Source organism: Saccopteryx leptura, chromosome 2 (genome assembly GCF_036850995.1).
Source record: "Saccopteryx leptura isolate mSacLep1 chromosome 2, mSacLep1_pri_phased_curated, whole genome shotgun sequence".
NCBI lineage: Eukaryota > Metazoa > Chordata > Mammalia > Chiroptera > Emballonuridae > Saccopteryx > Saccopteryx leptura.
In genome coordinates, this window is record NC_089504.1 from 99,521,528 (window position 1) to 99,545,004 (window position 23,477).

General features: G+C 49.5%; 1 protein-coding gene across 1 annotated transcript in view; it reads left to right on the forward strand.

The window, feature by feature from the left end:
* The window catches only part of ROR2 (receptor tyrosine kinase like orphan receptor 2), a 223,257-nt gene that overhangs the window by 151,392 nt on the left and 48,388 nt on the right, over window positions 1-23,477 (forward strand). Inside the window, exon 2 of the mRNA XM_066368409.1 lies at window positions 16,133-16,210. Within this exon, the coding sequence (XP_066224506.1) occupies window positions 16,133-16,210 (78 nt within the window). The remainder of the gene's footprint in view (window positions 1-16,132; window positions 16,211-23,477) is intronic.

Consider the following 23,477-nt stretch of genomic DNA (forward strand, 5'->3'; position numbering starts at 1 on the left):
GACCTGGAGAGTATTATGCTAAATGAAATAAGCCAGTCAGAGAAAGACAAATACCATATGATTTTACTCATGTGGAAATTAGTGAACAAAATAAAAAAATAGAAACAGACTCATAAATACAGAGAATAGACTAACAATCATCACGGGGATGGGGGGTTGGGCAGCTAGGTGGAAAAGGTGAAGGGATTAAGCAAACAAGAAAACAAAAATAAAATACCCTCATAGACACAGACAATAGTAAGATGATCACCAGAGGGAAAGAGGCTGGAGAGAGGTAGGAGAGGGTGAAAGGGGATACTTTCACCTTTCATGGTGATGGAAGGAGACTTGACGTGGGATGGTGAACACACAGTACCATATACAGGCGGTGTGTTATAGAATTGTACACTTGAAACCTGTACAATCTTATTAACCAGTGTCACCCCCAATAAAGTCAATAAAAATAAAAAAAATGTCCCAACCTTACTTTCAGGAATAAATTCAAGTTGATCATAAAAAATAAATAAATAAGAGAAGCTTAGAAAAGACAAAGACATAAATTTACAGGGAAAAAATGATATCATAAAAAATAAATAAATAAGAGAAGCTTAGAAAAGACAAAGACATAAATTTACAGGGAAAAAATGATAGTTGGCAATTACATTCATTTTTATGATAACTACTAACCCCGATTTATATTGCTTTAATGGTATGTTCAATAATAATGCTACAATACTATAACTATAAAATACGAGTAACTTGTGTTGATGTTGCAAAATTCTTGCTCTTCATTTTGAAGAAATGAGACATTATCTCATGGTACCCATTGTGTAAAGATGATGGATGGTACAGTATAATGACTGTGTCTTGAGAACAAACTGATAGTTGCCAGAGTATTAGGGGGTGAGAGAATGGGTGGAAAAGGGTAAGAGGATTAGGAAGTACAAATTTCCAGTTATAATATTAGTTATGGGATGTAATGTACGGCACAGGGAATAAAGCCAGCAGTATTATAGTAACTATGTATGGTGACAGGTAGGTACTAGACTTAATCAGGAGGAGAATCACTGTAAAATTTTTTTATTTAAATTTTTAAAATTGATTTTAGAGAGAGGAAGGGATGTGTGTGTGTGTGTGGGGGGGTAAGTTTGTTGTCTCACTTATTTATGCATTCATTGGTTGACTCTTGAATGTAACCTGACTGGGATTGAGCCCACACGACCTAGGCATATTGGGATGATGCTCTAAGTCTAAGCAACTGAGTTATCTGGCCAGGGCACTATATAAAATTAAAAAAAAATATTTTTCAGTGTTTATAATCAGGGTTCCTATTATCTTGTTGTTGTTTTTTTAAAAAAAAATCTAATTCAGATTAATACAAACTTTTAAAATCTAATTCAGATTAATACAAAATTTTAATAGTAAACACTTTGCTTTGATATATTGCTCTTCCCTCTTCTTTTCATTATTAGTGTTATACAGATTACATCTTTATACATTTTAAGTCCATCAGCACAGTTTTATGAGTATAGTTCTGTGCAGTCTTAAAACAAAGAGGAGAGGAAAGAGTTACCAACAACACTGTGCTTATGTCATCTTTCCTAGCACTGTGTAGTTGGCCTTGTAGGTACTCCTCTGTTCTTTGTGTGACTTAGAACTCCTGTTCAGTGAACTCCTATTTCCTCTTGTCTTATCTGCAAGTGGCCTAACTTCGTCTTTGTTTTTAAATCAGAGTTTACTGGCTATAGAATTCTTAGTTGAGTGTCTTTTTTTCTTTTTTTTCCCCAACACTTTTAATATGTCACCCCACTGGGTTTCTGATGAGAGCTGGCTCTTAATCTGATGGGGGGGATTCCTTGTCTGGATGGGTGACTTCTCCTGCTGCTTTCCAGATTCTGTCTTTTGTTGTTCAACCGTTAATGATGTAACTAGTTGTGGGATCTTAGGATTTTACCCTGCCTTGCATGCCTTGAGTTACTTAAGTGTGTAATTCAATACTTTCTGTCAAATTTGGTATGTTTGTAGTCGTTCCTCCCAGTGTTTCTCTGCACCTTTCTCTTCTCCTTCTGCACTCCCATTGTGTGTGTGTGTCCCCCACACATCCCTCTTAAGCTCTGTTAGATTTCTTCATTCGTTTTATTTTCTTCCCTTCAGACTGGATACTCTCTATTCCAGTAGAGGTATTAAATTGTCTTCCAGTTCACTGACTTTTTGTTCTGCCAACTCATATCTGCTGTCGAGCCCCCCTAGTGAGTTTCAGTCATTGTATTTCCAACTGTAGAATTTCTGTTTGATTCTTGCAACTTCTACCATTTCATTAATAGTCTCTATTAGGTGATATATAGTTGTTGTAGTTCCCCTTAATTTTTACGTATTTTTTTTTTTAGTTCTTTAAATATATATATAGTAGTTTTGGCCCCTTCAGGCATACTGTCTGTTGGGAGGTATTCCTCCCCCACCCTGGTCCTTCCCTGTGTATGTGACATACTTTCCTGTTTCCTTGCATATCTTTGTAATTCTTTGTGGAAGACTGGACTTTTCAGACAATAATATTTTCACAGCTCTAGTAGCAAATCCTTCTTCCCTTCAGAGTTTGTTGTTGCTGCTGTGGCTTTTCTTGTTTTGTCTTCATCTTGGTTTTTGGTGCTGTTTCCTCGATGCTGTTTGTTTAGTGGCTTCCTTCACTAGTTCTGTGGGTCTGCATTCCCTGTCATGTGTGTTTGCCACAATTTTTTTTAACTTCTTTTAATTTCATTATTTTTAAAACCACTTTAGGAATGATTGGCATTCATTCACAAAGCATGACAGCTTGATATGTTTGGAGACAAATGTCTGTGAAACCGTCACCAGTCTATACTACACACATTCCCTTAGCATGTTTCCTCCTTCCCTTTTTATGTATTGTTGTTGTTATATTGTGTTTGTAATAAGAACACTTCACATAAGGTCCTATACATTTGTAAGACTGGATTCCTAGGGGTCCTGAGTCAGTAGAAGTGTGTGGTTAGCCAGGAGAGTTCCTTCTGGACCTTGACCGCGGGGTCACGGTGAGGAGGCATGCCGCGGAACTCCACCCTTACCTGTCACTTCCTGTGTATGCCAGAAATAAGGGACTGGTGACATCTCCTTGCCCAGGTCTTTCTTGGCTGTGTGCATAGCCCTTTGTGTGAGCAGAGCCTCTTTGACTCCGGCAGTTCATCAGAACTTTTTTTCTTTCTTTTTTAAAATAGGTGTTTAGGAGATTATTTGTTTGTTCGTTTATTTTACTGATTTTAGATAAGGAAAGAAGTGGGCAGGAAACAGACAGCAACACCTGTTCTTGAATGTGCCCTGACTGGGGGTTGAACTGGCAAACTCTGCACTTTGGGATGATGCTCTAACCAACTGAGCTATGCGGCCAGGGCACATCAGAGCTTTTGAAGTCCCCTGTGGTCCTCTTGTTCTCCCCAATACCCTTTTACGTTTTGGGCTGGGCTCCTGACGTTGTATTCACAGCATCAGGCAGCCGAGGTGCGGCCAGCAGTTTGCTGCTGTTTTGAGCCCCAGAATCAGGCTCCACCTGCCCCCCTTTTCACCACACACCCCAGCCAGCTCTGAGTCAGATCCAGGGATGTCCCAGGCTGCTACAAGTCTAGACAAAGTATTGACTGTGTGCCGGGACTTTTAGTAGAGCTTCAAGGCGTCAGACCTGCCGGCCGTCTGCAGGGGAGAGGCTGGGCGATAGCTGTAGCCGTGTTCGCGCGGCCCCAACCCGCTGGCTGACGGAGGTCCAGTCCTTTCTCTCGGGTGGGTGCTTCTTCAGTTTGTTCTGTGGCTCTGGTTAGTTTGCCGAGGTCAGACACGGTGGGCTTTTGTTGCTTTGCCTTTATTTCTGTTGCTTTGGAGGGAGCACGTCCACTGAGATCCTCGGGCCACCGGTCGGCAGGTGGGCTGCTCAGTGCGCCGCCTGTGAGTCCGGCCTCTTCCCTTCGAATGCACACTGCGAGGCACCGCTGTGAGGTATGTGCCACAGGGCGGGCGTTTCATGGTTGAGTGGCACGTGGGACAGTTTTACAGTAGAGTGGCAAAACTCATCTGCATGTTGGAAAGGGCATGTTGTCAGAAAGTCCGTGGAACATGGGCCTGGGCAGAGCTCCCGGGGCCTTGCAGGGAACCTCAGATCCGAGTCACTTGTTGGGTCACTAGTGTTTGGAGAAGCAGGAGTCAGGCCTGCAGCAGGTCCCGAGGGAGCAGAGTTTGACTCGGGGCCTGAACCATGCCGCCGTTGTCTGCCTCTGGGAAGAGGAGCTGCGGGAGGCGGCGAGGAGGCTGTGGTGCAGTGGGTCCCATCCACGCCTGGAGCAGGCACAAGCCCTGCCCTGTCCTTCCAGCTGTGCGCTGGGTTGAGAACGTCCCCTAAGGCAGGACACTCTCAGGGCTGGCGTATTATTCTTCACATGGTTGTGGATGCCTCATGCGTGCCGGGTTCCAGGGGCTGCACACATGGCCGTCACCCAGAGCTGCCATCACGAAATGAGAAAGACACAGAGCTCAGGGGAGGAGCCGCAGGGACAGGGCAGGCTGCGTGTAGGGCCCGCGGTGTTTTTAGAAGGATGCCCATTGCTTATGAGCTACCATGGGAGCAGGGACCTGCAGGACCTAGGGGCAAGCTACAGGGAAGTCTGGGGGAGAGTCCCCCGGGCCGAGCGGAGGGTGAGTGCAGACTGCGAGGGAGAGGGGGCTGCAGTTGTTGCTGAGGGTGTTTGGGGGGAGGAGGCCTTGAGGCTTGGTCCGCAGGGGGCTTGTGCATGTGTGTGGAGATGGGGGGAGCTGGTTGCTCCTTTGAGGAGGTGGAAGTCACTGGAAGGTGTTGGGCACAGAAATATCCGTTCATTCGCTCATTCACCAAACCAACAGCTGCGCGACAGAGCTTCAGGTGTTGGGATAGAACGTGAAAGTGACAGACTCCTGCTCCCGGGAAGAGGAGACAGAAAAATAAGTGAACACATCATCTGCAGGACTGTGTGCATTATGGGATGGGAATGTTCGCACAGTGGGCAGAGTCAGGCCATGCTCAGGAGGTAGCGTTGTTGAAGAGATCCGAACAGAAGATGTGTGGTCAGCTTCATGCACGTGCACCGCTAGGCCAGGCTGGTGGCCTTTCTCCTGCTCTTCCTGGGCTGTCACCAGGACCTGACCTGTATTCTGGGTCTTTCACTGCGGATGGCCGTGCCTGTTTTGGAACTTGATGTTCACGAGTCATACGGTATAGGCTTTTTTGGTGTCTGGCTTCTCTACTCAGCCCTATACTTTTGAGATTCACCCCTGCCGTCTGTTGCAAGGGACAGTGTTTGAAGCTGCTTTTAGGTGTTCAGGGTGACTGCTGCGTGGAGGCTCTGGGACTGCGTGTGAGCAGGGAGCGGTTAGCAGCCTGGACACCAAAACATTGTGGAGACCGAGCAGCAGGCAGCGCTTGGTGGATTGGATGTGAGATGAGAGGTGAGAGGGGGAGCAGTTGTAGGTGACCAGAAGCTGCGGCCTTCACCCTTGGAAGAGGAAGGGGCTATGAGGAGGGAGGGATGACAGCAGGGGAGCCGCGGTGGAGGAAAGCGGGGTGTTCGTTGGTGTAGTAGAGGTGCTGTGCCCATCAGAGGCACAAGCGGACAGGTGAGCATGTCCTCGGATTCCGAGTCTAGTATTCTCTGAGGAGATCTGCCTGCACAGGTATGTGTGGGAGTTGTGGCCATTTTACCGTGTCATTTATGGCTGGGTCCTCTAGGGCAGTGGTCCCCAACCGACCAGTACCGGTCCGTGGGCCATTTGATACCGGTCTGCAGAGAAAGAATAAATAACTTAAAAATCAAGAGAACTTAATTGGAATTTTCACCTCGGAGTGGAGTTGAAAATGCTATAGCCCAAGTGGCTGTTTACTGCTTTTCATTAGCAGTTGCTCACATCTTGGTGTGGGGGGAGAGAAGAAACTGGCTGTCTTAAAAAGTGGCTGTCGTCCTGGCCGGTTGGCTCAGCGGTAGAGCGTCGGCCTGGCGGGCGGGGGACCCGGGTTCGATTCCCGGCCAGGGCACACAGGAGAAGCGCCCATCTGCTTCTCCACCCCCCCCCCTTCCTCTCTGTCTCTCTCTTCCCCTCCCGCAGCCAAGGCTCCATTGGAGCAAAGATGGGCCGGGCGCTGGGGATGGCTCCTTGGCCTCTGCCCCAGGCGCTAGAGTGGCTCTGGTCTTGGCAGAGCGACGCCCTGGAGGGGCAGAGCGTCGCCCCTGGTGGGCGTGCCGGGTGGATCCCGGTTGGGCGCATGTGAGAGTCTGTCTGACTGTCTCTCCCTGTTTCCAGCTTCAGAAAAATACAAAAAAAAAAAAAAAGTGGCTGTCTACAAAGCTTGTGTAGGGCGCATGTTCACCATGGAGATGTTCTGTTTAACAATTGGGTCACATGCATCTGGCGTAGGAACTTTAGTTTCTACCATAAATGACATCAATAAATGTTTGTTATTTAAAAAAAAAGAATAAATAACTTACATTATTTCCGTTTTATTTATATTGAAGTCTGAACGATGTTTTATTTTTAAAAAATGACCAGATTCCCTCTGTTACATCCATCTAAGACTCACTCTTGACGCTTGTCTCGGTCAGGTGAATACAGTTATCTGTCCCACCCTAAAGGCCGGTCCGTGAAAATATTTTCTGACATTAAACCGGTCCGTGGCCCAAAAAAGGTTGGGGACCATTGCTCTAGGGGACGAGCACAGAAAGGGAGGGGAAGCTTTTGCAGGCCTAGCTGAGGAGCATGCCAGCGTCCAGAGGACCAGAAATGAGGACACTCTGAGAGACCCACAGACCTGGAAACTCAAGTGAAGAGGTTGGGAGGACGATGTGGTCACATGAGAAGCCACTGTTAAGTGTTGACAGTGTCATTACCATAAATGGTCAGACAGACTGCCCCACACCACGGCTCCCTCTACACCTGTCATGCCGGGCACCAGAGGTGAGGGGGACGAGGGGAAGGGTGACAGTGCTGTAAATATCAGGAGAGAAAGGAATGCCGGCCTTAGGGAAGGGCCTGGCTATGTGCCGTCGCTGCTGCCAGAAACCTTGGAGGGTGAAGCTCGGGGGACAGCAGTGTCCCAGTGGTGTCTGTTGGAGGGTGGCCATAGGGGACACCTTCGGGAGAAGCAGGTAGGGTCCTAGAGTCATTAGCAAGCTGCCACAGGTCCCTGCAGCACACGGGCAGCCCTGCCCATAGCTCCTCTGTCTTCAGTTCCAGGCTCTCCCTGGCCTTGTCAGTCTGAACCACGGGGTTGCAGAAGTGGCTTTCAAGACTGCATTAATTATACAGATGCTTTGAAGAGAAAAAACACTGCCTGTTATGGGTTGAATCGTGTCTCCCCTGAAGAGATATTTGGTACCTCCTAGTGTGACCTTATTTGGAGACAGTATCTTCACAGAAATAAGTTAAAACTGAGCTACTAGATCAGACCCTATTTATTCCAGTGTGACTGGTGTCCTTATAAGAAGAGGCGGTTAGGACACAGACACACACAGAGGGAGGACCATGTGGCCATCTGCATGTCCAGGACAGAGGCCTCAGGGGACACCGGCCCTGTGGACAGCGTGATCTTGGACCTCCAGCCCCTGGAACTGCTGTTCAGGCTGCCCATGGCCTTTGTCACAGACACCCTAGCGAACTCATGCAGAAACTACCGTTGAAACGTGTCTGTCACTACCTTTGCTTATATAATAATAGACATTTACCCCCAGTTGTTTCCATGCAGTCCAGGTGACCACTGCTGACAAATTTGCATCCAGATGTGCCAGTTGGTCGTCCCCCTCTGGGGCTGAGAGCAGCCCTGCAAACCTCCCGGTCCCCTTCCCCCAGATGTCAGCCACTGTGCCCGGACTCCCCCTGCCACCCGGGCTCCTGGGCTGCAGCATGTGCGGCGAGGGCCTTTCAAACTCTCCCCTTAAAGCAAATAAAGGTAGCTTCCATCATTGCCATGGGACACACACAGTTTCATTCTTTTTCTAATAAGGGTTGGTTATATATTTTTTAAAGATAGCTTTTTCTTCCTTAGCTTTAATTTAAAACCTTCCAGAGGTGCCCAGTGAATGAGAATAGCCCATAGTCAGGAGCCTCCTGGGAAACCAGACGGAAATAATAAGTGGGGAGTGCTTACTCAGCATTTCTGTTTGCTCTTTTCCTGCCGGTTTTGTGGCAGTGACAAGTGGGCACATTGGAGAAAGCAGCCCCGGAGGTTGGGTCACAGCGAGGGGGTGCTGGGTCTCGTTTTCCCAGCCACATCTGTTGGGGGTTGGGGCGCGACACCCCCTTGGCTCGGCCAGGGTCTTCCCTGCAGCCACAGGGGGTGTAGGTGCTGGGAAAGGGTGGTCAGTGGGACAGCCTCGCTGTCCCTTCCACCGAATATCCCCGTGGCCCTGATGCTGGCAGGTGACAGAGGTCAGTCAGACTGGAGCGCAGACTCCCTGGGGGGGGGGGTATCTTTGCTGTAGAAGTAGAGTCAAGGCAATGGTGACTTTGGTGGGCGACACTGGCCATCCCATTCTCAGGTGACTCCCTGGGGGGGGGTATCTTTGCTGTAGAAGTAGAGTCAAGGCAGTGGTGACTTTGGTGGGCGACACTGGCCATCCCATTCTCAGGTGATTGGGTTTCACTGCAGATTTCCAGAGCAAGGCCAGCCCTTTAAGGCATGTGGAACCAGAGGCTAACATTTCCTCAATTCAACATTAGAAATAATGACATAAAAAATGATAGCCTGTTAAAACTACTGCTGATGAGGGGCTGGCAGCTCACCTGGAGTGCCGTGTGGTTTCCTACCTGGCCGCCGAGATGATCCGTGCAACGTTGTAATAAGCCGTTCCCAGGAACCGTCCTGAGTCTCCTTACAACTGACGGACATTCTCTGGCCCGCAGCCCAGGCTCACGGACTCATTCGTTAGGACTCCCTACTGCGCTCCTTTTCCAATTATGAACTTTTTGCTCGTAAGGGTCGCGTTTCCAGAATCATGGGTGGTTTGGGTTTGACGTGCTGCTCAGCTAAGTGGTTGTTCTGGAACACATGGCCGGCGTTCCCCATGGCAAGTGTACCTGCGCCTGAGTTCTCACGCCGCGGGCACACGGGGAGTCCGAGCTTGCCTTGGAGCCGGCGGGCAGCTGCACGCGCCCCCCAGGCTGCGCTCTTCTCTGTGCCCTGGCTCTGTCCTGTCCTCGAAGTCACAGCCAGATTCCCAAGCAGCAAGCGTTGGTGAACAGAATGCCCTCACTAATTAGGAAGAGACTGCTCTGAGGTTGCTCAGATATGCTGGAGACGCATCTCATTAACCCACAAGTGTACCGACCCAGAGCAGCAGGTCAAGGTTCACCGAGGAATAGTCTGAATAACAAAAACATGTTATTTAAATGGAAACAAATCAAAACCACCGTGGACGCAAATCCAAGGGCATGGGTTGAACTTTGTTAGTAAATTCTTGCTTAACAGTGTCTCTTCTCTAAATGAGAGAGCTAATATTCTAATACTAGAGAAATAGCCTGGAAACCAGAACAGACCCACATGCTACTTTGCAGATGTAAATTTCTCTTATCTTATGGATGCCATAAATCAAGATGTTGCATTTAAGGCCCATGTTTTGAGAAGGCCTGCCGAAGATTTTGTGCGATGCATGGTTTCTGATTATTCTGAATATGCATGTATTAGGGTGGGGCATGTGCCCTGTGTGAAACCCTGGCTGTTAACAAGCCTGTCCATGTCTGCTAGAAATCCCTGCACCAGGTGGTCTGCAGACAACCATGGTGCATCCCTGAATAGACGGGACACTGGCCAGCGCTGCCAAGCAGACACCCTACGTTCCAGGTAACCCCGTGACGGTAAATGTGCAACTCAGCTCCAAATCCAGCCTTCTCCAGAGGGATCTAATGTCTGCGTGTTCACCGGTGTGCTGGCGAGTGCCCTGTATCCAGTCCAGGCCTCTGGGTCCTGTCCTGCTCCAGCGGTGGGCGCTCCTGCCTGGCTGGGGGCTGTTGTCTGGGATTGCGCTGTGAAGAATGAGGGGAGTTTGGAGAGAGACTCCAAACTCTCTTCACTACAGCTCTTCTCTGCCTGTGAGCATGAACCAGGTGATCGAATGTGTGGCTTTTCAATAAACTTTGGACTTTAGAATAGTGTCCGATTTACAGAAAAATTGCAAAGATACCTAGAGAGTTCCTGCACACTTCGTACGCCATTTCCCCTAGTGTTAAACCTGACATGGATTAGTTTGGTGCGTGTGACACAGCAGATGTGCTAGGATTGATGAAACTAGCACATCTACAGTGTGTCCGTAAAGTCATGGTGCACTTTGAACCGGTCACAGGAAAGCAACAAAAGACGATAGAAATGTGAAATCTGCACCAAATAAAAGGAAAACTCTCTCAGTTTCATACCTATCCAGTGCAGTTCGATGTGTGCTCACGCACAGATTTTTAGGGCTCCTTAGGTAGCTATCCCGTATAGCCTCTACAGACTCGTCACTGACTGATGGCCTACCAGAACGGGGTTTCTCCACCAAACTGCCAGTTTCCTTCAACTGCTTATCCCACCAAGTAATGTTATTTCTATGTGGTGGCGCTTCATTATAAATGCGCTGATATTTATATTGCACTTTGGTCACGGATTCGAATTTAGCGAGCCACAGAACACACTGAACTTTCCTCTGTACTGTCCACATCTCGACTGGCATGGCCGTGGGCTGCTCCGCTGTATACACGGTGTTCTGTCATCATCTGCGCATGCGCACATGCTGCTACATCATCCTACAGAAACTGGGAGGGTTTTCCTTTTATTTGGTGCAGATTTCACATTTCTGTCGTCTTTTGTTGCTTTCCTGTGACCGGTCCAAAGTGCACCATGACTTTACGGACACATTGTAGTTTCAGTTAAGAAACTAGACTTCTTAACTGAAAACCAAACTGTTCATGTTTCCTTAGGCTTTACCTAATACCTTTTTTCTGCCCCAAGACCCCATTCGAGTTACCATGTGGCGAGGCATTAAAGTGTGATTTTAATGTGGCTCAAACTATATATTGGATGAATCATTGCATTGCAACCAGCTATTCTTAAATGTTTGTTTCATCTTAAATGTTCTCTTTTCTGTAAACGTAAAAAAAAATACAAGGAGGAGCTAATAAATCACCCCTGTCTGACTGATGCTACCAGAGGTTTGAGTTTTTCAGTAGCTTTACATTGTCTCCCTGTGTGTGTATTCTTACAGGGAAAACCACCCATGTCCGGTGGAGAGAAGTCAGATTACCATACATTGGACACGCTTTCTTGTTTTTTAGAGAGTGAGAAAGGGACAGACAGACAGGAAGGGAGAGAGATGAGAAGCATCAACTCATAGTTGTGACACTTTAGTTGTTCATTGATTGCTTTCTCATATGTGCCTTGACCTGGGGGCTCCAGCCGAGCCAGTGACCTCTTGCTCAAGCCAGCGACCTTAGGCTTCAAGCCAGCAAACTTTGAACCTAAGCCAGCGACCTTGGAGTTTTGAAGCTGGGTCCTCAGCGTCCCCAGCTGATGCTCTATCCATTGCACCACTGCCTGGTCAGGCTAAATTGATGGACACATGTCATACGACATTAGGAACATACCTTTTAGGATTTTACCAAAATGAAGAAGAAAGGAGTGTCCTCATTTTCAGAGGAAAATAATGAAGTCCTGAGGGCTTGGGACAGATGAATCTCTTCTCAGGATCTTTTTTCTCTTTGGATACCAGCACCAGTTAGACCCAAAGCTCTGTGGTTGGCCAAATGGGGGACGCTACAGCCCCTTAGATCAGTCACCAACCTAACCAGGTTGGCAGTGAGTGGCCAGGCAGGTCGCGGGGTTAGGAAGGTGAAAAGAGGTCTTTTGGCCAGCCCCAGCGACAAGCAGAAGAACATGTTAGTCTGGGAGAAGGAAGATGGCACCAGTCCCAGTGCTGCGTCCACTGTCCACTGGGGTGGCCCTGCACTGACGGAACCCTTCCCTAACCCTCCATGCTCTCTCTGCAGCGGGAATGCAGACGTGGGGCAGTCTGTCCACTGTCCACTGGGGTGGCCCTGCACTGACGGAACCCTTCCCTAACCCCCCATGCTCTCTCTGCAGCGGGAATGCAGATGTGGGGCAGTCTGTCCACTGTCCACTGGGGTGGCCCTGCACTGACGGAACCCTTCCCTAACCCTCCATGCTCTCTCTGCCGCGGGAATGCAGACGTGGGGCAGTCTGTCCACCAAGTGAGCTCTGGGTCAGTAAACCCGGGCGCCCTGGCTTTTTCACAGCTCACTTTCTCTCTGACATCCTTTAATCATCTCTGCGTCTCACGTTCTTCCTCCCGTCCCATTCTGCTGGGGAGCAAGACCACCCCCTGTGTGTGGGACGGCCGTGAGGTGAGCTGGGGCTGCCCTGAGTGGGTGCTTACCCAGCACAGGCTGCTTCCAGCAAGGCTTCATTTTCTTTTTTGTGACTACCAACACGACATCGAAAAGATCTAATCATGAAACTGATTTTTGCTCAAAAGGTCACATAGTATATGATTTCATATATAAAATATCTACAATAGATAAACCTATAGAGATAGAAAGCTGATTAGTGGTTACAGGGCCCGGGAAAGGCAGGACCAGGGGGCTGGTAATGGAAACAAGGTTTCTTTGGAGTGTGATGAAATATTCCAGAATTACACAGTGGAGATGATTGCACAATCTTTTGGATACACTAAAAACCGCTGTATTATAGACTTTAAAATGGTGAATTTTATAGCATGTGGATTATGTCATTTAAGATTTTGAGGCTTGGTCCTGGGCGGTTGGCTCAGTGGATAGAGTGGCGGCTTGGCATGTGGAAGTCCCGGGATCTGTCCGCCGTCAGGGCACACAGGAGAAGCGACCATCTGCTTCTCCACCCCTCCCCCTCCCTTTTCTCTCCCTCTTCTCCTCCTGCAGCCAGTGGCTCGGCTGGTTCTAGTGTTGGCCCCGAACAAGGGTGCCATCAGGGCATATGAGGAACTCTGTCTATCTCCCCTCCTTTCACTTAAAAGAAAAAAAATTAAAAAGTGAAATTTTGATGATTGTTAATTGTAGAGATGTTTAAAAATAAAAGAGATTTAAATGACCTGTATAATTCCTGCTAACTAATGGTAATGTTTTAATGCCTGTGTGGAGGTTTTTATTGTTTTGTGTTTATTTTCTTCTTTGGGTTTTGTTTCTAGCCCTTCCCAAGGGTCGGGAGAAACCCTGTTGGGGTCTGCTGCAGCACGGGCCCTTTTCTCACACGCCCGTTCCCCAGGTTCACATAGACCCCCCCCCCACCTTGTGCTTATAACTTTCAGGAGGTGCCCTTTCAGTGAGGGCACCCATTTTGTGCCTAAACCTTGTGTAGCATAGGAGAAGGACACTTTTTAAATTTCCAGATGGAAAGGGCGTTCTTGTTTCTCAGTCAGGAAGCAGCACCAGGGCCTGGTTTTGTTGGAACACAAGCTGTCCGTTCTAAGGACTGTGGCCGTGAGACACCCTGGCTTTCCTCCCGGTTGACTTGTGAGGGAAATGTCCTCGTCCTTCAGCCGCTTTCACCTCTCACTCCCAAAGCTCGGGGGGCGTGGCGGGAACCTGCTTTGATATCAGCTGCGTGGGTGACTTGAAACTTGACCCGTTTTTCCAAGTATGTAGAGGACTTTTATTTATTTATTTATTTTGCTCAAATACCCAACTATATAGATGTTGCCTGGGATAATGCCTGAAGCTGAAACAAACAAAAAGTCAGTTCCCGACGTACATTCTGACCAGCACAACGTATTCAGAGGGAGTCTCGCCATGGGTACCGTCCTCAGTGACTCTGCATGTCAGGCGGGGAAGACCCCCTGGCTCCCGCCACACGAGCAGTATGGTTTCACGCCCCCACTCCATGCGCGTGAAAATACGCATGCTGCCCGTCCCAGGCCACCTTGGGAGAGCTGGGGCTCCTTTCCACGGTGGGATTGGGCTAATGGCGCTTATTTTTCTTCAGGGTGTATATTTATTTGACTGCTTCACGCCATTTGTCAATTTCTAAGCAGTTAATAATTTCTATGCCTCTTTCAGATGTGTGTATATAGTACAAGTGTGTTTGATTTCCTGTGGTCTCTCTACATTTAAACAGCGCTGAGTGATGGCATGTGTGACGTGCCAATTTAAAATTTCAAACCCAAACTGGGGTCTTTCATTCTTTAGCAAAAGCCCATCGACTGCCTTGTGTAGATAGATAGCGTCTGCCTGTCTCCGTCCCGTGGCAGCCCGGGGTTCTACCGAGGTTTTCGTGCGTGGACTATTCGCCTCCCTGCGGACGCCGACCGACTCAGGAGAAGGAGCTCATTGCCACAGGGGAGCTGTACGGATCGGGCTGGGGGGCGGATTTAGGGAACGAAGATGTCATTTCCGAGTGGTGAATCACGAACGTTTTATGAAAGATGGCACGGGAGGGTGGCTTCTGACATGTGGGCCGGTTTGGACTGGAAGCAGTAAGAATGAGGAACCTTGCACAGCTGGATGGGAGAGCCAGGGGCCGTTCAGAAACTGTCTCCCCGGTGGGCTCTGGATGCTGAGGCTGAGTTATAAAGGTGCAGCAGGCCCACGTGTCCCCTCCTGTGGCCCATGAGCGAGGATCCAGCGGTCTGGACAGCCGTGGGTTAGACACCTGAGCCCTGGAGTGCGAAGCAGCCACTCTGTATTGAGCTAAACAATTTGTAAAAGCTCGTCTGACTGATTCCATCTGAGAACTGCCTGTGGTTCCTTTTCAGACCTCAGCTTTTTCAAGTGAGGTCTCATCCTAAGAGGGGTCTGAAATATCTGGGTAGTCTGTTCTTGTCTCTCTTTTAGGAGAGACGAGTGGGGTGAGCCAATATTCAATTATAAGCCATCTTTGGTAGTTTAAAAAAAAATTATGATAAATATATCACATAACATAGAATTTACCATTTTAACTATTTTTAACTGTGCAATTCAGTGGTATTATGTCCATTCACACTGTTGTGCAACCATCACCACCAGAACTTTTCCATCTTGCAAAACTGAAAATGTGCCCATGAAACACGAACTCCCCAGCCCCCCTCCGCCAGCCCCTGGCACCCTATTACTCCCTTTCTGCGTGAGTTTGACTTCTCTGGGTTCCTCATATATGTGGAACCGTATTTGCCTTTTGTCACTGGCTTATTGCACTCAGCACGATGTCCCCTGGGTTCGTCATGTTGTAGCCTGTGTCAGGATTTCCTCCCGTTGTGTGTGTCCTACTCTTCAATAGGTTGTGATGCAATAAACCTAGACCCGTCCAAGAGATGTGTTGTCAGAGCCGCCCCTCCCAATGGGGACCCAGTCAAACCCAAGGTCTCGGGTGAAGCCTGAAACTAAAAGCAAAAGAGAAAGGGACTGGGTTGGAAGACAGAGAAGGATCGGTGAGGCCCGAGTGGCTTCTAGGGCATCGTTCACATCTGCTTGTTTTCCCCACCATTGCCCCCACTCTGGATTTGGGGATAGGGGTCCATGGCTTTATGGTATATTCCTAGTTAATCAGAACAGATCTGTTTCTGTCCTCAGTATTGATGAGTTGGGGGGAGGGGTGGGTGCTCCCACTAACACACAGCCTCGGGGGGGTAGGGTAAAAATTACTGTAAAGATGAGAACTTCCGCCCTTCCAGTTGTGGGTAGATCGTCCTTGGCCACTGGCTGCATATGTGTCTGGGGCCAGGAGGAGAGTGAGTGGCTTAAGAAATTGTTTCAATTCTGAATGAATTCAGAATGACTAGGGGCCTGTGTCTAGAGGGCGCCCTGCTGACACTGGCTACAGAGTGCTGTATTTTGCCAGCCTGTGTTTTAACCTCTCGCCCTCTTTGCCTGAGGTGATGTTAGGGGCTTCAGTCACAGCCGACTGCAGCTGCCCCTGCTGCCCGCTGTGGCCAAGCTCTGGCTGAGTGTGAGACCCGCTCTTGCTACTGTGTTGAATCCGATGCTACAAAAGACCTAGAAGTTACCAGCATGCCTTCTGCCCCTAGGTTTTCCAGAAACAGAGCAGTTCAGCTAGGACGTGACTGTGTTTGCGTGATATTAAAGTGAAGGCCCCTGAGGTGAACCTGCATTAACATGTGTGCTGTGCTCCCTTGTTTAGGAGATTCAGAGGTTCCTGATCCGAATGACCCTTTGGGACAGCTGGATGGACATGACAGCCCCATTCCAACCCTGAAAGGTAAACTGGGAAGTGCTCTTTTAATGCACGTCTTGGGCGGTGTTTTCAGAGAGACTCACTGTGGTTTGTTATTTCTATTCAAGGCTTGGCTTGCCGGCACTCATGGCCGGGGTGCCCTATGCCTGGCACACCTCCATTAATGGGCTTGGTGGTATGCCTACCTCCATAGCTGTCTTGATATATTTGTGAGGGTGGCGAGGGTTGATTAGAGGTGACAGGGCAAGGGTAGGCAGGTGGCCACGAGAGGGCGGAAGGGAGGGAGGGAGGGGCCATAGGGATGGGTGGTCTATAGTCCTCTCTGCTAGGTGCCGTATGAGGCCCCAGGCATGTTGGTGATCAAAACACGTGTGATCTCTGCTTGCGAAATTTAAGGGACTGTGGAGTTGATGTTATAAGGGAAAACTCAAGTCATGCAACTAGGAACTGTGGTGAGGAGCCCAAGGAAGAGATGAGGTCGCGGTGACCTTGAAGGAAAGGAAGGAGCATTCTGGTTTGGGGACAAGATGGTGCACTGAGATTTGCTAAGAGATGATGGGAGGGGATGTGTCCCTGGCCAAGGCAGGGCCTACAGAGCCTTGGGGCCAGGAGGACTCGGTGTCTAGGGGTCGCTGAGAGAGGTGGGGGCTGTGGGCATGGCTGAGGTTTGAGAGGTCGACAGGTGTAAGCTGTGTGGCTCAGTACTGCGGCTATCAACCATGTGCATGTCTTCAAATTTAGGTCAGTTGCAGTTAAATAAAATGGAGGATCTAGTTCCTCAGTTCTACTTGTCACATTTCAGGTGACGGGCAGCACGGACCTAGAACATTTTGTCATCACTGGAAGGTCCACCAGGCAGCTCTGGAATGGGCATGAAGAGCTTGTTATAACGATGACAGGAGAAAGTTCTCCTTCATCACCAGCGCCTTTCCCCTTAGAAGGGTCCTGGCCTGGGAGGGGTGTAGCCTGATTTACACCCTAGAGCAGTGGTCCCCAACCTTTTCTGGACCACGGACCAGTTTAATGTCAGAAAATATTTTCATGGACCAGCCTTTAAGGTGGGACGGATAAATGCACAAAATAAAATTATGCGACCGTCGTAAAAACTATGGTATTTTTAAATATAATTGTCAAACTTATGAGACAAGCGTCAAGAGTGAGTTTTAGACGGATGTAACAGAGGGAATCCGGTCATTTAAAAAAAAATAAAACATCATTCAGACTTAAATATAAATAAAATGAAAATAATGTAAGTTATTTATTCTTTCTCTGCGGACCGGTACCAAATGGCCCACGGACCAGTACCGGTCCGCGGCCCAGGGGTTGGGGACCACTGCCCTAGAGGATGATGGTGGGGAAGTAGAGGGGCCGTTAGGAGGGGAGTGGACCAGGTGAAGAGAAGTGGACAGACCTCAGCGATGGTTGAAAGTGTAATCTCTGGTCATTCGGTAGACTCTCCCCGCCCCAGTAGAGTGTGGAACCTACTTGTGGGCCTGGGCTGGGGTGACAGGGCAGGGAGGAGCCGGGACGGGTGGGAGCAGCGCCCCCACTACCACTGTTTCTTACCCGAGTGCTCACAGCTGTGCTCGCAGCTCCGGGAAGAGAGCATCTGCTGCTCTGGGGGCAGAAATGGCCGTGGGCTGACCGTTCATGGACATGCTGTTCTCATCTGGCCACAAGCTGCACACACTGACAAGTCTGAGTCCATGCCTCAGGTGGCTGTGCACTGCCTTTGTGATATCCGACCAGTGCTCTCCAACGCCCTCCGCTTAGTTGGGATTTGATTGGCCCCTGACTGTTTCGTTAACCGACATGTGAGTGTGTAGGTCTCGCCTGAGCAGTTCTACAGGGAGTGTCAGGCAGCGTTCAGAAGCCTGGACTTCTCCAAGGCACAGAAACATCACTGTGGAGGATACCTGGTCTGGACGCTCCGCGTGCCTGTGTGTGTGTACACGCACACTCGTAGAAGGGCGGTATGCTAGGTCCTGGGGCTATGTTCTTTCATTGATCGTCGTTTCACTATAACTGATGAAACACCACAGGAACACACTCTTGTTTCTATCAGTCAGCTTATGATAAAATTTGTTTCGTTATACATGGTTTTGCTTAGAGGCACAGACTTATCGAGGACATTATGTGAGGCTGATAGTATGAAAGGCAGCAGAGAGCCTGGCCTCATCCCCATGGTGGCAGCACGGGGCAGTGTGGTCCGGTGAGTGCAGCAGTGTGAGCATGGGTTGGCCAGAAAACAGACCTAGATTGGATGGTGGCTCCACCTTCCTGCTGTGGCGGGGGCACTGCTCTGGGCCAAATGTCACCCCGGCCATCGGAGGGGCAGCACTCACCCAGGAAGCAGTGGCTGGACGCTGATGCCATTTGTTGCCATTACAGTCATGATTGTTGTCTGTGTGTCCATCACTTTCCGGGCGTGGATTCCTCAGCAGCCCTCGCAACAGGATTCTAGCGAGCAGCCCTAAGGGAGTCTCCGGAGACCCAGGGACCCCATGCTTTCCTGTGCAGCCCAGTTCTCTGGTCCCCAGTTTTGTCTTCTTGTACAAAAGGGCTCCTCCTGCTTCCCCACTGCCTCCTCATTCCCTCAGTGACAGCGGAGCTGGCTTGGTGGCACCCGGCTCATTATCCTGTGCACTTTGCTGCTTAGAGTGCTTCTGCGGGTGTTGCTGCCTGACTGCGTTGTCTTACATTGCATATAAAATGGAATACTGGCTGAATGCATGGTATGAGTTATTTCTTTCATCCAGTTACCAATTAGGGTGCCTACACGTCTGTAAGATTGTGGGCAGGTGAGGCCACTGCCTTAGCTGAGCAGAATAGGATCTGAGAACTACTTACAAGTGTGAAAACATTGGTGGTCAGAGGCACCGTATTGAGCGCTGACCATGTCACTGGTGGTTGGTATTGAGAGGGAGATCCCAGAGTGAAAAGCCTGCCTAGAAGACCAGCTGTTCATGAAGGGCTCTGTGACTCAGAGCCGACGCGTCCGATCGGGATTCCCGTACGCCACAGTGCTGCTGTCATCAGGACGCGGCTTCTGTGTTTCTTACTACATGAGATACATTTTCTTATCATAATTATACACAAAAATTAGGGAATATTTTTTTTCAGTCTATTTTTTTAATTAAATTTAATGCAGTGACATTGATAAATCAGGGTACATATGTTGAGAGAAAACATCTCCAGATTATTTTGACATTTGATTATGCTGCATACCCCTCACCCAAAGTCAAATTGTCTCCGACACCTTCTATCTGGTTTTCTTTGTGCCCCTACCCTCCTCCAACCCCTCTCTCCTTCCCACCCCCTCCCTCCTCCCCCCACCCCCATTACCATCATATTCTTGTCCGTGTCTCGGAGTCTCATTTTTATGTCCTATCTATGTATGGATTCATATAGTTCTTAGTTTTTTCTGATTTACTTATTTCATTCAGTATAATGTTATCAAGGACCATCCATGTTATTGTAAATGATCCGATGTCATCATTTCGTATGGCTGAGTAGTATTCCATAGTATATATGTACCAAAGCTTTTTAGATGAGATCGGGCGCGTTCAGGGTAGTATGGCCGTAGACGCCTTGTACCAAAGATTTTTGATCCACTCATCCTCTGATGGACACTTGGGCTGTTTCCAGATCTTCACTATTGTGAACAATGCTGCCACAAACACGGGGGTGCATCTCTTCTTTTCAAACAGTGCTATGGTGTTCTTGGGGTATATTCCTAAAAGTGGTATAGCTGGGTCAAAAGGCAGTTCCATTTTTAATTTCTTGAGGAATCTCCATACAGTTTTCCACAGTGGCTGCACCAGTCTGCATTCCCACCAGCAGTGCGGGAGGGTTCCCTTTTCTCCACATCCTCGCCAGCACTTATTCTGTGTTGTTTTGTTGATGAGCGCCATTCTGACTGGTGTGAGGTGATATCTCATTGTGGTTTTAATTTGCAAAAAATTAGGGAATATTTTATAGCTTCGTATTCATTTTGAGATATCCCCTAATTTTTGTAAGCAGTATATTACAAAAAAAAGTGTACATTTTGCCTTGGAACCGTTTGCTCCGTTGTTCCAAGGCTACACTTTAAGTGCACATGTCCCACATCTCAGGCTTGTAGCATCGGTACTGTGGAGTGTTTGTGGACGGTGGTTGTTTCTGAGAGGCCAGGTGGTGCTGCCCCACCTGCAGCCCCAAAGCAGACCCCGCATGCAGCCCCTCCAGCCCGAGGGGAGAGTTGCTTAGCATTCATGCTGAAACCAGGAGAGTTCCCGCCTGCCCCCATGGACGAGGGAGGGCACCTGGCAGTTAGTTATAGGTGATCTCAAGAGCATTTTGAGTGAGGGGCGGGAACTGGTCCCCACTCCCCAGGCTGTGCACTGATGTTTTCGACCTGCTGTGCTGTGGGGCTGAACTAAAATTTCCTTGGACAGAGAAAACAAAGCAATCAGCAGAAGTCACTGTGTTGGCATGGAAACCGAGCCCGGCTTCTGTTTGCTGAGTGTCGGTTCCCCATTCATGTAGGATGTGTGGATTGATTAGCATATATGTTGGGTGCATCTCTGGTTTATTATGGAACTTTTGGTGTGTGTGTGCGTGTATGTGTGTGTGTGAGAGAGATGATTTCCTGGTTTAGTGTAGAGTGAGAGTCTCTACAGCCGACGGAGTAAAATTGAAACCAGCAACCTAAATTGCAGACAGAGCATTAATTCTGTGACTGGGAGCATGGGCCCAGCTGTGAGTCTGGGCCTCGGCAACTCTCCTGCAAGTGTCCCCTGGCCCCATTGACACCTGGGAGAGTATGCAGGCCTGAAATGTTTCCCTGTTTCCTGTGGACAGAGCTCACGTGGGGTTCCCGGTTCTCAGTCTGTGCCCCTCCGGAGGTGAAGGCCATTGGTTGAGCAACACTGACCTCCTGCTGGCTGCAAATTTGCACGGCCCATTGGGTTCTTCAGAATGTGGACAGATTGAATGGTGTTGGGAGAAAGCCCCAACACACAGAAGAGAGGTTTAAAAACGTGCATAATAGTGTGCACACGGCTGAGCTTGGGGACGGGGGCCTTGGGCACGTGCAAGTGAGTGCACCTGGGAGAGGGGGTGCTCCCGGCTGATCACCCCCTTCTAGCCTTCCTGTGTATCTCAGCTTCTTCCCAGGGGTCCTCCCTCTTTCTCCCTGGGTAGCTTCTGTTCCAATAGCTGGAATGGAGTCACGGCAACTGGGGACCACTGTTATCAGGCCGGTGTCCTCGATTTCTGTCCTTCCTACTGAAGTGACAGAGAAGGCAGGGATTCTTCTTCTTCAGCGTGCTGAGTTTAAACATGATACTGCCACAGGCTCATTCACATGTGCCTGCCTTATGGCTACCCGTGTGTGTGTGTGTGTGTGTGTGTGTGTTCACGTCCCTGTCCCTTTGTGAGGATGTGAGTGTCACCCTGTGTGTAGGAAGCTGTCTCCTGCCTTATTCATCCTCCCGCATTAGTTTCTGAGAGCTGTCACAACAAAGCACCACGACTAGGTGCCTCCAGCAACGGGAACTCACTCTGTCTCAGCCTCGGAGGCTGGAAGACCCAGTCAGGGTGTCGGCAGGGTCGGTTCCTTCAGGAGGCCGCGAGGGGGAAGCACCGTCTGCCTCCCTCCTTCTGTTGCTGGCTGTTCCTACAGTTCTGTGGCTGTGACAGCATCACTCCACTCTCCGTCTCTGTTGTCCCCTGCCCTCTTCTGTGTGTCTGTGTCCAAATGTCCCTTTTAATGAGGACACCAGCCATTGGAGTAGTGACTTTAACTTGATGGCATCTGCAGTGACCTTGTTTCCAAATAAGGCCCCATTCACAGGTTCCAGGGATCAGAACTCCTACGCACTTGCTGGGGGACACAGTGCCCTGCCCAGCACCTGCTCCAGGTGTGCACACACTCCTAGGTGCCTCTCCCGTCTCCCAGGGCCTTTCCTTCTGTTTCCCCCGTTTTTCTCATTTTCTCTGATGCCTGTCCTTTTATTTTATTTTATTTTTTTCTTTTTTCATTTTTCTGAAGCTTGGAAACAGGGAGAGACAGTCAGACAGACTCCCGCATGCGCCCGACCGGGATCCACCCAGCACGCCCACCAGGGGCGACGCTCTGCCCACCAGGGGGCGATGCTCTGCCCATCCTGGGCGTCTCCATGTTGCGACCAAAGCCACTCTAGCGCCTGAGGCAGAGGCCACAGAGCCATCCCCAGCGCCCGCGCCATCTTTGCTCCAATGGAGCCTTGGCTGTGGGAGGGGAAGAGAGAGACAGAGAGGAAAGTGCGACGGAGGGGTGGAGAAGCAAATGGGCGCTTCTCCTGTGTGCCCTGGCCGGGAATCGAACCCGGGTCCTCCGCACGCTAGGCCGACGCTCTACCGCTGAGCCAACCGGCCAGGGCTTTAATTTCACACCCTCTTCTCCTGCCCCTGCTGCCCTCCTGCTAAGCAGCCCCCCTCGCTTTGGATGCGACTTGTCCTGTGGTGACCACCAGACAGCTCAGTGGGGGGTGTCGGGGGGGCCCTCTCCAATGCTACCCCCCATCTACTGGTTTATGGATCCGTAAATAGCCCCTGGGAAGAGCAGCTTCGTGTCCCCACCACCCCATGGCCCTAGTCACCTGTCCTTCCAGGTAGGTTGTCTGTTTTGTTTCCCACCAATTAAAACCCTGTGACCTCTGACCCCGCATAGATAAGGCTCCCCTTATCTCCTTTCCAGATCCTCAAACACCCAGGTAGTCTAACCACATTGGCAAATACATGGAATATGTGGCGGTCAGATGGGATAAGAAATAAGAAACCACTGAGCCCCAATCTGACTGCAAGGTAGGCATGGTGTCCCCCAGAACAGGTCCTCGTGTTCCCTCTGCTCTTAGCATGTCTTCCTCTGGATTCAGCTCCACTGTCCAGCTGTGGGGCAAGCAGAGGGTGGATCTGGGCAGCGGGAGGCAAAACTCATCGGTGTCAGCTGCTACCCTTACCTTGCTGTGAGGAAGGGGAGCCCTCCTGGGTAATCGGAAGGGGATACTTCTGTTCTTGCCGACACCGAGGAGTGCTGATGGCACCCTCATGAGCGAGTGCTCTGTCGCTGGCCTTGGCTCCTCCCGGCCTGTGCAGTCCTGTCTGCAGAGGTGTGGGGCTTGCTCAAGGAAGCCTTGGTAAGCTAGGCAAGGGCTTAGCAGTGGTTAGTGTTGTAAAGTACCGTACCCTCAAATGTTGTAAAGTACCGTACCTCACTTCCACGGGTTTACATAGAGACACCAAGTCCAGATGAATTTTGAAGGGTTTT